The sequence below is a fragment of the Mauremys reevesii genome, linkage group 1 (assembly GCF_016161935.1).
Source record: "Mauremys reevesii isolate NIE-2019 linkage group 1, ASM1616193v1, whole genome shotgun sequence".
Taxonomy (NCBI): domain Eukaryota; kingdom Metazoa; phylum Chordata; order Testudines; family Geoemydidae; genus Mauremys; species Mauremys reevesii.
Window position 1 is genome coordinate 319,331,210 of NC_052623.1, and position 12,517 is coordinate 319,343,726.

Here is a 12,517-nt window from a genome sequence, read left to right on the forward strand (position 1 = left end):
TTGACATGAGGATTGGACTGCTTGGGCACTGCTTTTAGCTTCCTCTTTCTGGTCATAAGCTCACAGCAGTACTGAAAAATATTCAGTCTTGCCTGGCTAAGCCAGACTTACTAAATGGGTGGAAAAAGGAGACAGGTAGGAAAGAAAAGAAACAAAGGTGGGGAAGGAAAGAACACATGGTGGGAAGGGAGATGAAGTGCAGATGGTGTTTGGGATTTAGCCAGAGCTGGTGGTGTCTAGGTCCCTCTTTCTCTAGCCTGGTCATCTATCAGCATTAGGATAAAGAAGGCCCTAGGTCCCAGGAGATGGTGAAGGTGGCAGCCATAATGATGAAACTTGCTCCTTCCCCTTCTCTCATCTTGCAGCCAGCGTCACAATAGCCAGCTTCCCCACTTCCCCAAATCTCTTTTTGAGGACCCCAAAAGTGCAATGATGGGTAGACTAGCCTGTTCTCTCATTATCTTGTCCACCAGTTACGCCTGGTTTCCAACACACCAATTTTGGTTCACCGATCTCTGGTTCCATACTCTTCTTGTTTATCAAGCATGATCTTAACAGTTGAACTCACAATTAGGTCAAATTTGTAGGGCCAATTACTATAACAGAGCATAATAAAAATAATAAACCAGCTAAATCCTAAGAGTGCTTAGAGGACCCAGCTGTGCGAGGTGCTGTACATACACATAAATCCCAGCCCAGGACAGCTTACAATCTAAATAGACAAGATGAGCAAAGGGTAGGAGAAAGGAAGTATAATTTTACTCATAGGCAACTAAGTCGCAGAGAGATTGACCTTCCCAAAGTCACACCAGATACTGAATGCAGATCTTCTGATTCCCAGTCCCGTACCTCAAACCATGAGAACAGTGTACTTCTGAGCTGCAGCTATAAAGAGGTATATTCTCCCAGTATTACATGCAATACTTTGTTAGACTGCCTGCAAACTAAAAGCTAAAGAATTTTATAGCAAGAAAGGTTGTCTCAAAATTAGGACTTTATAACAAACTTAAGAATGTGGACAAATCATGTACAGGTTTTTCATAAGACATTAGTCACACATTACACTATGATCCCCTTGGGCTCCATAACAAAAGACATATATACTTCAGCCACTTCCTGGAAGTCTAATATTCCAATGTTAATATTTATTATTTGTATGACAGAAACATAGTCCCTCCAGTACTCATTGCTAAGGTATACTGTATATGTGTATCTCTACAGATTGTTTTAAGCCTCCATCACCATAGTATATCAGGATAGGTCTACACTACCTGCTGGATCGTCGGGCAGCGATCGATCCAGCGGGATCTAGTCTAGACACGATAAATCGACACCCGAGCCCTCTCCTGTCGACTCCTGTACTCCAGCGTCATGAGAGGCGCAAGCAGAGTCAACAGGAGAGCAGCAGCAGTCGACTCACTGTGGTGAAGACACCACGGTAAGTTGATCTAAGTACATCAGCTTCAGCTACGTTATTCACGTAGCTGAAGTTGTGTAACTTAGATCGATCCCCGCCCCCCAAATGTAGACCAGGGCTTAGTCACTCAAGTATTTAAAAAGCCTTGCACAAACAAAATTTTTTCACAACACTTTCCTACTTGATGTGAATTCAAAGGGCTTCATTTTACATGACCTCTTTGAACCAAAATGGTAGTTTTTCAAAAGAGCCCACCTGCAACCTGAAACCACTGCACTTTGCAGGTTGTCCACTACATCCATGAATCATAACCTCTACATTCCACACAAACCATTCCTGTAAACTGGATTGGCTGTATATCATATGACCTGCCTCTGCTGTGAATAGGAAAATATGTAGTAGTGGTAGTATTTATTATTATTGCAGTATGTAAAACCTGCTAGGTGATATATACTAAAAGGTCTCCGCCCTTGGGGGCGTACAATGTAAATGTAGACACAACATGATGAGTGATAGTCTCAATGAGTAGGGAGGTGATGAGGGTCAGAGATTCAGCAATAAGATCCCACAGATAGTCAATTTGATCATGTGCACATCTTGGTGAGGCAATTACATTTCATAAATAGAAATTCTATAAACAAAACTTTGTTGAAAAGGGATTAGCAGCGATCATTTGAAACTGATCCCATCAGAGTTTTTCTCCAATTTTGACAGGACATTTTCTGCCATATGTGACTGGCTGTTTGTTTCCCTTCCCCTGCCTTGTGCCACTGCTCTCCATCTCTTCACCACAGCTTCACATCATACTTGCCCTTCATACCCTCAGCCACCTCCCTTCAATGTCCTCTTTCCATTTAGCTTAGTTACCCCCTATCTAAATTCCATCTTTAACATTGTTTTTTAAAGAAAACTCATAGAACAATTAAAACACGACATTTGCAGGCCATTATGCTGTTCACATTGCTTGCATGCTATATCCTCTTTCCCTATTTTGTGTTTAGATATTGAGCTCTGCAGGGTAAAGACTGTCTACTACTCTGTTTCCCATTGTGCCAAGCACTGTCCACCTTGTTTTTTTATTGTCATCCCCTATGCATTATGGTAATAAACATAATTAAGAATGTGTGACATATCCCCAAACCCTAAAAAGCAAGGAAATTCCAAATTATGGGACATTTCAACCATATCATAATGCCACACAACGTTTCTACTGCCAGTGACAGATGCGTTGTCAAAAGGAATTTTCTTCTGCTTCTAACAAGCGAGGAAATGACACCCAACCCAGTAATGTCCCTCTGTATAATGCAGAACTTTAATTATAATGTCAGCAACGTTAACAAATAATTTCAGGTTGACATATGCACCCAGATTCAGTGTGTGATAGGTCTTGTATATATAGGGGAAACATAAGGTTTTGTGCAATATTATGAGTCAAAATAACATGGTGAGTATTAGTGTGCTTCCTTATCAGTTGCAAACAAAAGGAAGTTCCTTGTGATAGTGAAAATCCACTTTATGGGCATTAACATCTGGTTAACTACAGGCTAGCATGTCACTTCAAATGGGTATCATGAAAACAGGAGTCTCAACAAAGATTTTGAATGAGAGGATAGGACCTAGTGACCAGAATTTAACAGCTGTTATCTACATGAGGGGTAGTATGGGAAAACGCATTCAGTTGGCTATAGGAGATGTGGATCAAGGGGGCATGGAAGCTGGCATTATTGACAGAGGGGTGAGGTATTCCAACTGTAAACTGCCCCAACACCTAAAGATGATGCCCCCTGCATGGACCCCAGGCCATCACCAGTCACATCACACCTCCCTTCCCTGCACTGCACCAGCCTTGTCTATCTTAGGTACTTCTCTGGCCCCTATCACTATAATATCCGAGTGCTTTATAATGTTAATGTATTGATTCTCCCACTATTTTGTGAGGCAGGGTAGGTCTGCAATCCCCATTGTACAGAGGGGAAACTGAGGCACAGACGGCTAAGTGACTTGCCTAAGGTCAGACAGGAAATCAATGGCAGAGTGGGGACCTGAACCTTGAGTCTCCCAAGAACTAGGATAGTGCCACAAGACCCCAAGCACTAAGCTTTGCATCCCCTGCACAACACTCTATACAGGGCCAGTGCCTTGCCCCTCAGTAACCCTCCATGAAGACCCACTTGTCAACCCATGATTCCCCCACCCCTCGGTCCCTGCTGTGAGGACCCACCCTGTCACTTGATCCCTACCTCTCAGCCAGGGCCCATCCTGTAAGGATCCACTCTTTTGCTCCTTATGTGACCCTCCCACCCTTCAGTAATAAACTCCTTGAAGTAACAATAATAATAATAGGAGATACACCAATCTCTTAGAACTGGAAGGGGCCTTTAAAGGTCATCAAGTCCAACCCCCTGCCTTCACTAGCAGGACCAATTTTTGCTCCTGATCCCTAAGTGGCCCCTTTAAGGATTGAACTCACAACCCTGGGTTTAGCAGACCAATGCTCAAACCACTGAGCTATCCCTACCACCAGACAGCAAAAGGGAGGGAGTAGGGGTAACAACAACCCTTCAAGACTGTCCTGGCTTCTCCAGGAATTAAAAAATTATGTTTAATTAATGCTTGTCATGTGATGAAACCTCCAGGAATACCTCACACCAAACTTGGCAACCCTACCTTGAAGGGACCCAGCCTATCACCCCTCACGTGACCCCCCCTCCACCCAGCCCCTCAGTGACACTCACCCTGTGACCCCCCCTCGCCTAATCCCCAACCCTTAACGACCCTCCTCCCCCCAGGACCCACTCTGTCAGCCCTCACGTGACGCCGGGGCCCCGCCCCTCACTGACACCCCCGCGGGGGCCCAGCCTGTCACCCCCCACGTGACCCCCCGCCCGGAGTGACACCCCCGCGGGGACCCAGCCTATCGCCCCCAGGCTCATCCCCCTTTCCCGCAGCCCACGTGCCGCTGAGACCCGCCCGGCCGCTCCGTCCCGAGCCCCTCCCAGTCTGCGGCGACTCAGCCAGCGGCAGCCTGGGGAGAAGGGCGGTGGCTGGGATCACGTGCGGCTCCCCGCTCAGCTGCTCCGACCCCAGCGCAGCCGCCACCGCCACCGCCGGGACCCGGAGCCCGCCGCTGCCCCGCTGAGCCCGCGGTGCCGCCAGAGCTGGGAGGCGCGTCGGGGGCGCTGGCCGGGATGCTGACGCTGGTGGCCCGGCTGCTGGAGTGGCTGCGCTCGCTGTTCTGGAAGGAGGAGATGGAGCTCACCCTGGTGGGGCTGCAGTACTCGGGCAAGACCACCCTGCTCACCGTGCTGGCGGTACGGCGCCCGGCCACGGCCTCCCCGCGGCGTGCTCGTCGGTCCCCGGGAGAAGGGGGCCATGGCCCGGGCCCTCCTGGGGTGGGGGGAGGAGGCTGTGTCTCTAATGAGGCAGGGGGGCCCTGTCTCTGGGGCGGGCGAGAGCTGTCACTAATGAGGCGGGGGGCTCTGTCTTGGGGCTGTGCCTTTAACGAGATGGGAGGGTGTCTCTGGCAGGCGGGGGAGCTCTGTCTGGATGGGTGGGGGGCAACGTCTCTGGGGTGGGGGGGCTGTGTCTGGGACCCTGTCACTGGGCTGGGGGGTGGGGGGGCTGTGTCTCTTTAAGGGGACAGGGAGACCCTCTGCTGCGAGAGGGCCATGTCTGGGACTGTCTCTCTTTAGGGAAAATGGAGGCAGTCTGTCCCTGGGTTTGGATGCAGCAGGCCCCCAGCCCTGCCTGCTGGATGAACCTTGCCTGTGGTTGGTTTCCCTCCTGGGAGTAAGCCATTAGGGCAGTGTGTAGTACTACAGTGGTTTGGGGCCTGGGGTACCCTAGGGGGCTGTGAGTGGGTTTCAGGTGGTCTGCCAAGCATGGCTGGCATTAGACTCGCTAGGGCCCAGGACAGAAAGCTGAAGCCTTTTCACATGGGATTGCAGCCCCGCCCCCCCGCTACTCCAGGCTGAAGCTGAAGGCAGAGCAATTTAGCTTTGTGGTGCCCCCTGTAGTGGGGGGCCTAAGGCAATTGCCCTCCCTTCTACCCTCTACTGCAGGCTCTGGCATTTATATGCAGAAAAACAGTTGTGGCACAGCTGGGCCATGGAGTTTTTATAGCATGTTGGGGAAGAGGGCCCCAAAAAGAAAAAGGTTGAGAACACTTGTAGTAGTATGTGGGGGGAACATGGTTTGTATTTGAAGCTGGGAAGCAGATGGTTGCTAGAAACTTTGTTAGGATTTCTAGTGCCTTGTAGCTGAATGCCTGGCACCTCCCTTCCCTCCTGTTCACCTCCCCATCCCCTCACAAGAGAGGTTTATTGCCTGTGGTGAAGTCCTCATCCTGTCATAAGATCTCTGTAGGGAGTGGGGGATGGGAAGAACCCTGGGACAGTGACCATTTCGCAACCACTTTAATATCACACCAACAACAGATGTGAGTTTAAAGTAAGTTAAGGATGAGAAAATAGCTTTTTGATTATCAGGTTCATCCATCTCGCTGCGAATCCCCCAGACAAAGGATATTTGTACATTATACAAAGTCACTTTTTCTACAATAAAATAGTGTTTTGTTTATATAAATCCTCACATCAACACCTCCTATCTAGCCAAAATGCACCTGATAAAATAATGTTCTAGTCCAGGGTTTCTCAAACAGGGGTTGCCGCTTATGTGTAGAGAGCCCCTGGCCGGCCGGGCCGGTTTGTTTACCTGTCCCGTCTGCAGGTGCGGCCGATCCTGGCTCCCAGTGGCCGCAGATCGCTGCTCTGGGCCATGCTGACTGAATATTAGTGCTGTTTGGAAAATGGAATACCTTTTCTGTAGGAAATTCCAAAATGTATTTAGAATAGGAATGTAACAATAATTTTTCAAAATGTCCACTGGAGCAAAATTCTGTAAGTTCATTTTGGAAGAATCCAAATTACATTTTATTTTGACTGCATCAAAACATTTTAGTTTGATAAGGTCGAAACATTTAATTTTGACTTTATAACATTACAATCAACAAGACTTTTATAATGTAATATAAAGGTTGAAAGATTTTAACTATTATGTCATGGCAGCCAAGGAGCTAGGTAATAGGCAAGCTGGCCAGCATGTAGTGATCTGAGGAGCTGACCAGTGTTCCCTCTAATTTTTCCCACGCAAGTGCGCAATAAATTTTGGTATGTGCACCAATACGAAGGCAATGTGTGACACATCACCTCCATATTGGTGCACATAACAAAATTCATGTGGCGGGGGTGGAGCCGAGGGGTTTGGAGTGTGGTAGGGGGTTCAGGGCAGGGGCAGAGGGTTGAGGTGCGGAGGGGGTGAGGACTCTGGGGTGGAGCCGAGGATGAGGAGTTCAGGGCTGGGGCAGAAGGCTAGGGTGCAGGGGTGAGGGCTCCAGCTGGGGGTGTAAGCTCTGGGGTGGGACCAGGAATGAGAAGTTTGGGGTACAGGCTGCCTCGAGGCTACAGTGGGGAGAGAGGACTCTCCCCAGTTCTCTCTCCCTGCAGCAGCACCTGGGCTGGGGCTGCAGGACAGGCACCTCTCCCGTGGCCATGGTAAGTCCAGGCCGGGGCTAGGGGAGGGGCGCCTCTCCCCCAGGCCATGGCAGGGCTGGGGCTGGGCTGAGTTGAGGCCAGCAGGGAGAGGCTAGGCTGCCGCACAGCTTTGAGGGAACTTAGGAGCTGACTAGCCGGTCTGCCATTCTGTGTGACTTCTTTTGAAAGTTTCAGTGGAATTGACACATTCCCATGGAACATTTTGATTCCATCAGATCAGCGTTTTCTGATGGAAAATTGTTCTATCAGAAAACTTTTGACCAGCCCTACTTGTCAGTATGTACTGATCAGCTAAGCTATCTGTCTTATCTATCTGTTTATCTATTGTTACTCAAAGTTAATCTTTCCTTTGGCTTCCCAGTGCGTCCCATTGTCTCCATTTTGCCTGTCATTGTTACTCTGATAAATGAAGGGGGCTAGCTTGTTTTGTGGACACCCAGCCAGCCAGTTAGCGTAGAATCTCTCTTGGTAGCTGTTCTCCACTTGCTTTATCTGTAAAGGGTTAAAAAGTCTGACTGCATGCATAGGTAAAGGTAAGTGAGTGGGCACCTGACCAAAAGAGCCAATGGGAGGGCTAGAACTTTTTTAAATTGGGGAAAAAAACTTTTCCTGTCTGTTGTTCTCTGTAGAGAGGAGAGACATAGCAGCAATGCTATAAGAAGCTTTAAGCCAGGTATGGAAAATCATCAGATCATACCTAGAACTACTTATTTGAACCCCAGATACGTAAGTAAATCAGGGACTGTCTAGGAAGATGTGATTAGGGTTATTTCTTTTATTTCTTTACGGCTTGTGGACGACTCTGTGCTAACCCGCAAATGCTTTTGTTTTGCTTGTAACCTTTAAGCTGGACCTCAAGAAAACCATTCTTGATGCTTAATTATTATATTGGCTCTTTTAAATTCTAGCAATAGCCCAAGTTCCAGATGTATTTTCTTTCTTTTTGTTTTTAATAAAATTTACCTTTTTTTTTTAAGAACAGGATTGTTTTTTTGTTTTTGGTGTCCTAAGAGGTTTGTGCATAAGTTGTTTAATTAGCTGTTGGCAACAGCTGATTTCCTTTGTTTTCTTTCTCAGCTCTTCCCCGGAGGGGGAGTGAAAGGGTTGAGAGTACCCCCATGGAAAGAATTCCCAAGTGCGCCTTCCTGGGCTCTTAAAGGGGTTCTGCACTTGTGTGGTGGCAGCATCTACCCATCCAAGGTCAAAGAAAATCTGTAACCTTGGGAGTTTAATACCAGCCTGGAGTGGCCAATATTACTTTTTAGAATCCTTGCGGGCCCCCCACCTTCTGCACTCAAAGTGCCAGAGTGGGGAATCAGCCTTGACAGTTACTACTAACTTATGTTGCGGTAACACCCATATAGACACTTCAAGAGTCAGTCCCTACCCTGAAAAGATGGCAGTTTAAGACGACAAAAAACAGAGGAAGCATGGGAGGAAGGGATACAACATATAAGCAAGTGATTGGGGGTGGTGGCAATCACACAACTTTAGTCCCACATTTGTTTTTTGTTTTACTTTATAATATGGGGACCAAGGTGCAATGAAGGGAAATGGCGGCGGGGTATGTGGGGGGTGAGATCAGAGGAGGAAGGAAGCAGGATAGAAGGGAAAAAAGATGGAAGAATAAAGAGAAGCGTGCAGGTATTGGAGAATGAGGCTAGCAGCGGGCCAATGGGAGGGTATGTTGTGGGGAAGACCATCAATCAGCAAACAGAAAAGGATGTCTGCAGTCAGATTGTAAAAGACAGTTTGCTGACATATCTGGCATTCGGGTGATCTGATTGTATGGGCCTCAGCGGTGCTGCTGTTAATCTAGTCTCCAGCCGAGGAGCATTCAGCTCGCAAGGGCTTGCTCTGCCCTTGGGAGTTCTTGCTTGGCAAACAATAAATCAACTTGCCACTTGCAACCATTGCAAAAATGGAAATAGTCTTACAATAAGACGACAGCACCAGTGTAATAAAAAGTGCGGGTGTTAGTGCTTAATGATTTACATTGCAAGGAGTTGACTTCCCACTAACAGTGTGTTTATGGTGCTCTCTGCAGGTATACTAGGACTGGCACAAACTCCAAACCAGGGGATGGCAACCTCTGGCACACGGCCCGCCAGGGTAAGTACCCTGGCGGGCTGGGCCAGTTTGTTTACCTTCTGCATTGGCAGGTTCGGCCGATCGCGGCTCCCACTGGCCGCAGTTCGCCATCCCAGGCCAATGGGGGCGTCAGGAAGCGGTGCGGGCGAGGGATGTGCTGGCCGCGTCTTCCCGCTGTCCCCATTGGCCTGAGACAGCAAACCGCGACCAGTGGGAGCCGTGATCGGCCAAACCTGCCGATGTGGCAGGTAAACAAACTGGCCTGGCCCGCCAGGGTACTTACCCTGGCAAGCCGCGTGCCAGAGGTTGCCGACCCCTGCTCTAAATCTTTTGCTGTAGGTTAGAGGAGAACAAGTTAGCTAAGAAATAACACCTTTTGGTTTTGGGCTGCATTTACATTAGCAAACTCTGTGGCTATAAGCCATCACATTACAGCTCAACCAGTGGTAGCAGTGTTGGACAGGACTCTCAACTTCTTCTTGTCATGTTATGTAATTCTACTCCGAATGGGCAAGACAATGTGGTGGTAGGAAAAAAAAAATCTGCACTGTGCACACTACAGTTTCTGTCATTGCTATAAACAGTGGAGATGCACTAGTGAAAAATTACGTCTTAATTTCTGCCAGCACAGATGCAGTCTAAGAAGAATGTTATGAAATGAATCACTTTTCACCATGGTTTCTGATTTGGGGAAGGGCACAGATTGCAGCTATGGAAAAGCACGTGTATTGTGTCCTTCATGTTAGAGATAAGGTGTCATGATAGAGAAGGATTGGTTGGGAACCAGTTCTGAAGTAAACAGTCCAGGATAAGTGGTTCACAGTGGATTATTCTTGAATACACCTCTACCCCGATATGACGTGATCCTTGGGAGCCAAAAAATCTCACCACCTTATAGGTGAGACCACGTTATATCGGTTCGGGCCGGTATGCCATGCTGGACTGGACCAGCTTCCCCGGCGGTGATTTAAAGGCCTCAGTACTCCAGCCGCTGCAGGGAGCCCCGGTCCCTTTAAATCACCGCCGGAGCTCTGGCAGCGGGGCTTGGTCCGGGATTTAAAGGGCCCGGGGCTTCCCGGAGCGGCTGGAGCCTCTGACCCTTTAAATCACAGCCCAAGCCTGGCTGCCAGAGCCCCAGCGGGGATTTAAAGGGCCCAGTGCTCCAGCTGCTGTGGGGAGCCCTGGACCCTTTAAATTACTGCTGGAGCTCTGGTAGCAGGACTTGGGCAGGGATTTAAAGGGCCCGGGGCTCCACACAAATTTGGATACAACTTGGTAAAGCAGCGGGGCTTGGGTGGCGTTTTAAAGGGCCCGGGGCTCCCTGCTGCTTTACCGCGTTATATCCGAATTCATGTTATATCAAGTTGCATTCTATTGGGGTAGAGGTGTACAATGGACCTGAGGGGAGGGGATTGGAAGTGGGGAGGGGGAAGGGAGGAAGGTTGAATGGGAAAAGAGAAACCATCATGACAAGGGACTGAATGTATTAAACCCAAACTGTGGTGGACCATAAAACACAGTGGTAGGATATTGTTTGTATTGCAGTAACTTCAGAGATCCTTGTCAGGGTTCCACTGTGCTAAGCCATGTACAAACACATTGTGAGACAGTCCCTGCCCTGAAGAGCTTGGGCAAGGTTTTGCCCTGTTCTACCAGTGTAAATCCAGACAAATTCCACTGTCTGTAAAGGACTTATTTTGGATTTGAGCCTGTATAACAGAGCAGAATCTGGGCCATTGTTAATGGTAAGAGTGACTGTTAATGAAAATAGTCCATATAGTTATGGTAACTCAGTATTTGGAGACATTTAATTCAGTATCCCAAAGCATTTATAAATCCATATTTGTAAGCATGTGTAACACAGGCATTCAGACTAGATGATTACAATGGTCACTTCTGGCTTTGGAAGCTATGAAAAATTCATTTCAAACCCCTCAAGCATCAAATCTATTGTTTCCTTCAGATTGTCGTTTGTTTCTTTTTATTGAAATATGATAGAATAAGGATGTCTGACTTCACACCCCTGAATATTACAAAAACAAGATATGTATCTTGTGGGACCTTCCCAGGAAATAGTCTGTTTTATTGGACTTATTCTTCTCACTTCAAGGCTCCTTATAGCGCTTGAAACAAATAATCTTATCACAACAGATTCCTTGATAAGAAACTATATGTTAATTGGGCAATGATTAGTAATCTCTCCCCCCACCACACCTCTACCCCCACCCCTTGTCTTTCAGCTAGAAAGTCCAAGGTTGTATATGGAGAAGAGAACTATAAAAATAATGTTGTCCAGCTTGTAACTGTTTCCTTTCTACCATAATAGAAACATCTCAGAAAGATAAGACCAAATATCTAAACAGGAGACATTAACTGTTTGAGGACCTCAATATATACATTGTATCTCCAATACCAGGGCAGTTTTACCTTTTATTTTATTACGTATGTCTTCCTATTTAAAATGTCTGATGTATACTTTACTAATAAAAATGGAAGACTTACTTTCTTAGGATTTACCAAAATCATGACTTTTAATGGATTCCTGGTGTAATTATTTACTCCCCTCCCCCTCCCCCCAAGATTCAGTATTTAAAGAATAATCACATTTCTTCTGGTTTCTCGCTTTGAAAGTCAGTTCATCACAAAATATTGAACAAATTAGACCAATGTATTTAAAAGAAGATTTAAACTAACTAGGCTTTGTCTGATTTTATTCAATTCCAAATTTCTGCTTCTGTTCCTGCTAGGCATGTGGTTTTATATAGGAGCACAGGTACAGTTGCGTTTAGTGATGATTTTTGCACATAGAGGCATTTATAGAAAGTGACTGTTAAGGGTTCCTTCCCTACTCTGAACTCTGGGGTACAGATATGGGGACCTGCATGAAAGACCCCCTAAGCTTATTTTTACCAGCTTAGGTTAAAAACTTTGCCAAGGCACAAATTCCACCCTGCCTTGAACAGTATGCTGCTACCATCAAGTGATTTAGACAAAGAATCAGGGAAAGGACCACCTGGAGTCCTATTTCCCCCCCCAAATATTTCTCCAAGCTCTGCACCCCCCTTTCCTGGGGAAGGCTTGAGAATAATAGCCTCACCAATTGGTACAGTGAACACGACCCAAACCCTTGGATCTTAAGAACAATGAAAAATCAATTGGGTTCTTAAAAGAAGAGTTTTAATTAAAGAAAAGGTAAAAGAATCACCTCTGTAAAATCAGAATGATAAGTACTTTACAGAATAACAGAAGACTCAAAAATACAGAGCATTTCCTCTCTAGGCAAAACTTTAAAGTTACAAAAACAGGGATAAACCTCCCTCTTAGCACAGGGAAAATTCACAAGCTAAAACAAAGTGTAATCTAACTGATTTCTTTGCTATTACTTACTATTTTTGCAAGACTAGATGCTTAGTTCAGGTATGGCTTAGGGAGATGTATTTTCCTTGCCCTGTTTCCT

The 12,517-nt window shown here is 46.7% G+C and overlaps 1 protein-coding gene across 2 annotated transcripts in view; it reads left to right on the forward strand.

The window, feature by feature from the left end:
* Positions 1-4,294: 4,294 nt before the first annotated feature.
* The window catches only part of LOC120395732 (ADP-ribosylation factor-like protein 8B), a 45,375-nt gene continuing 37,152 nt past the window's right edge, over positions 4,295-12,517 (forward strand). Inside the window, exon 1 of one of the 2 annotated variants that reach the window (XM_039520406.1) lies at positions 4,295-4,728. In XM_039520406.1, coding sequence (XP_039376340.1) covers positions 4,606-4,728 — 123 coding nt within the window. In that variant the 5' untranslated portion in view covers positions 4,295-4,605. The remainder of the gene's footprint in view (positions 4,729-12,517) is intronic. The other variant, XM_039520407.1, reaches the window with a different exon arrangement.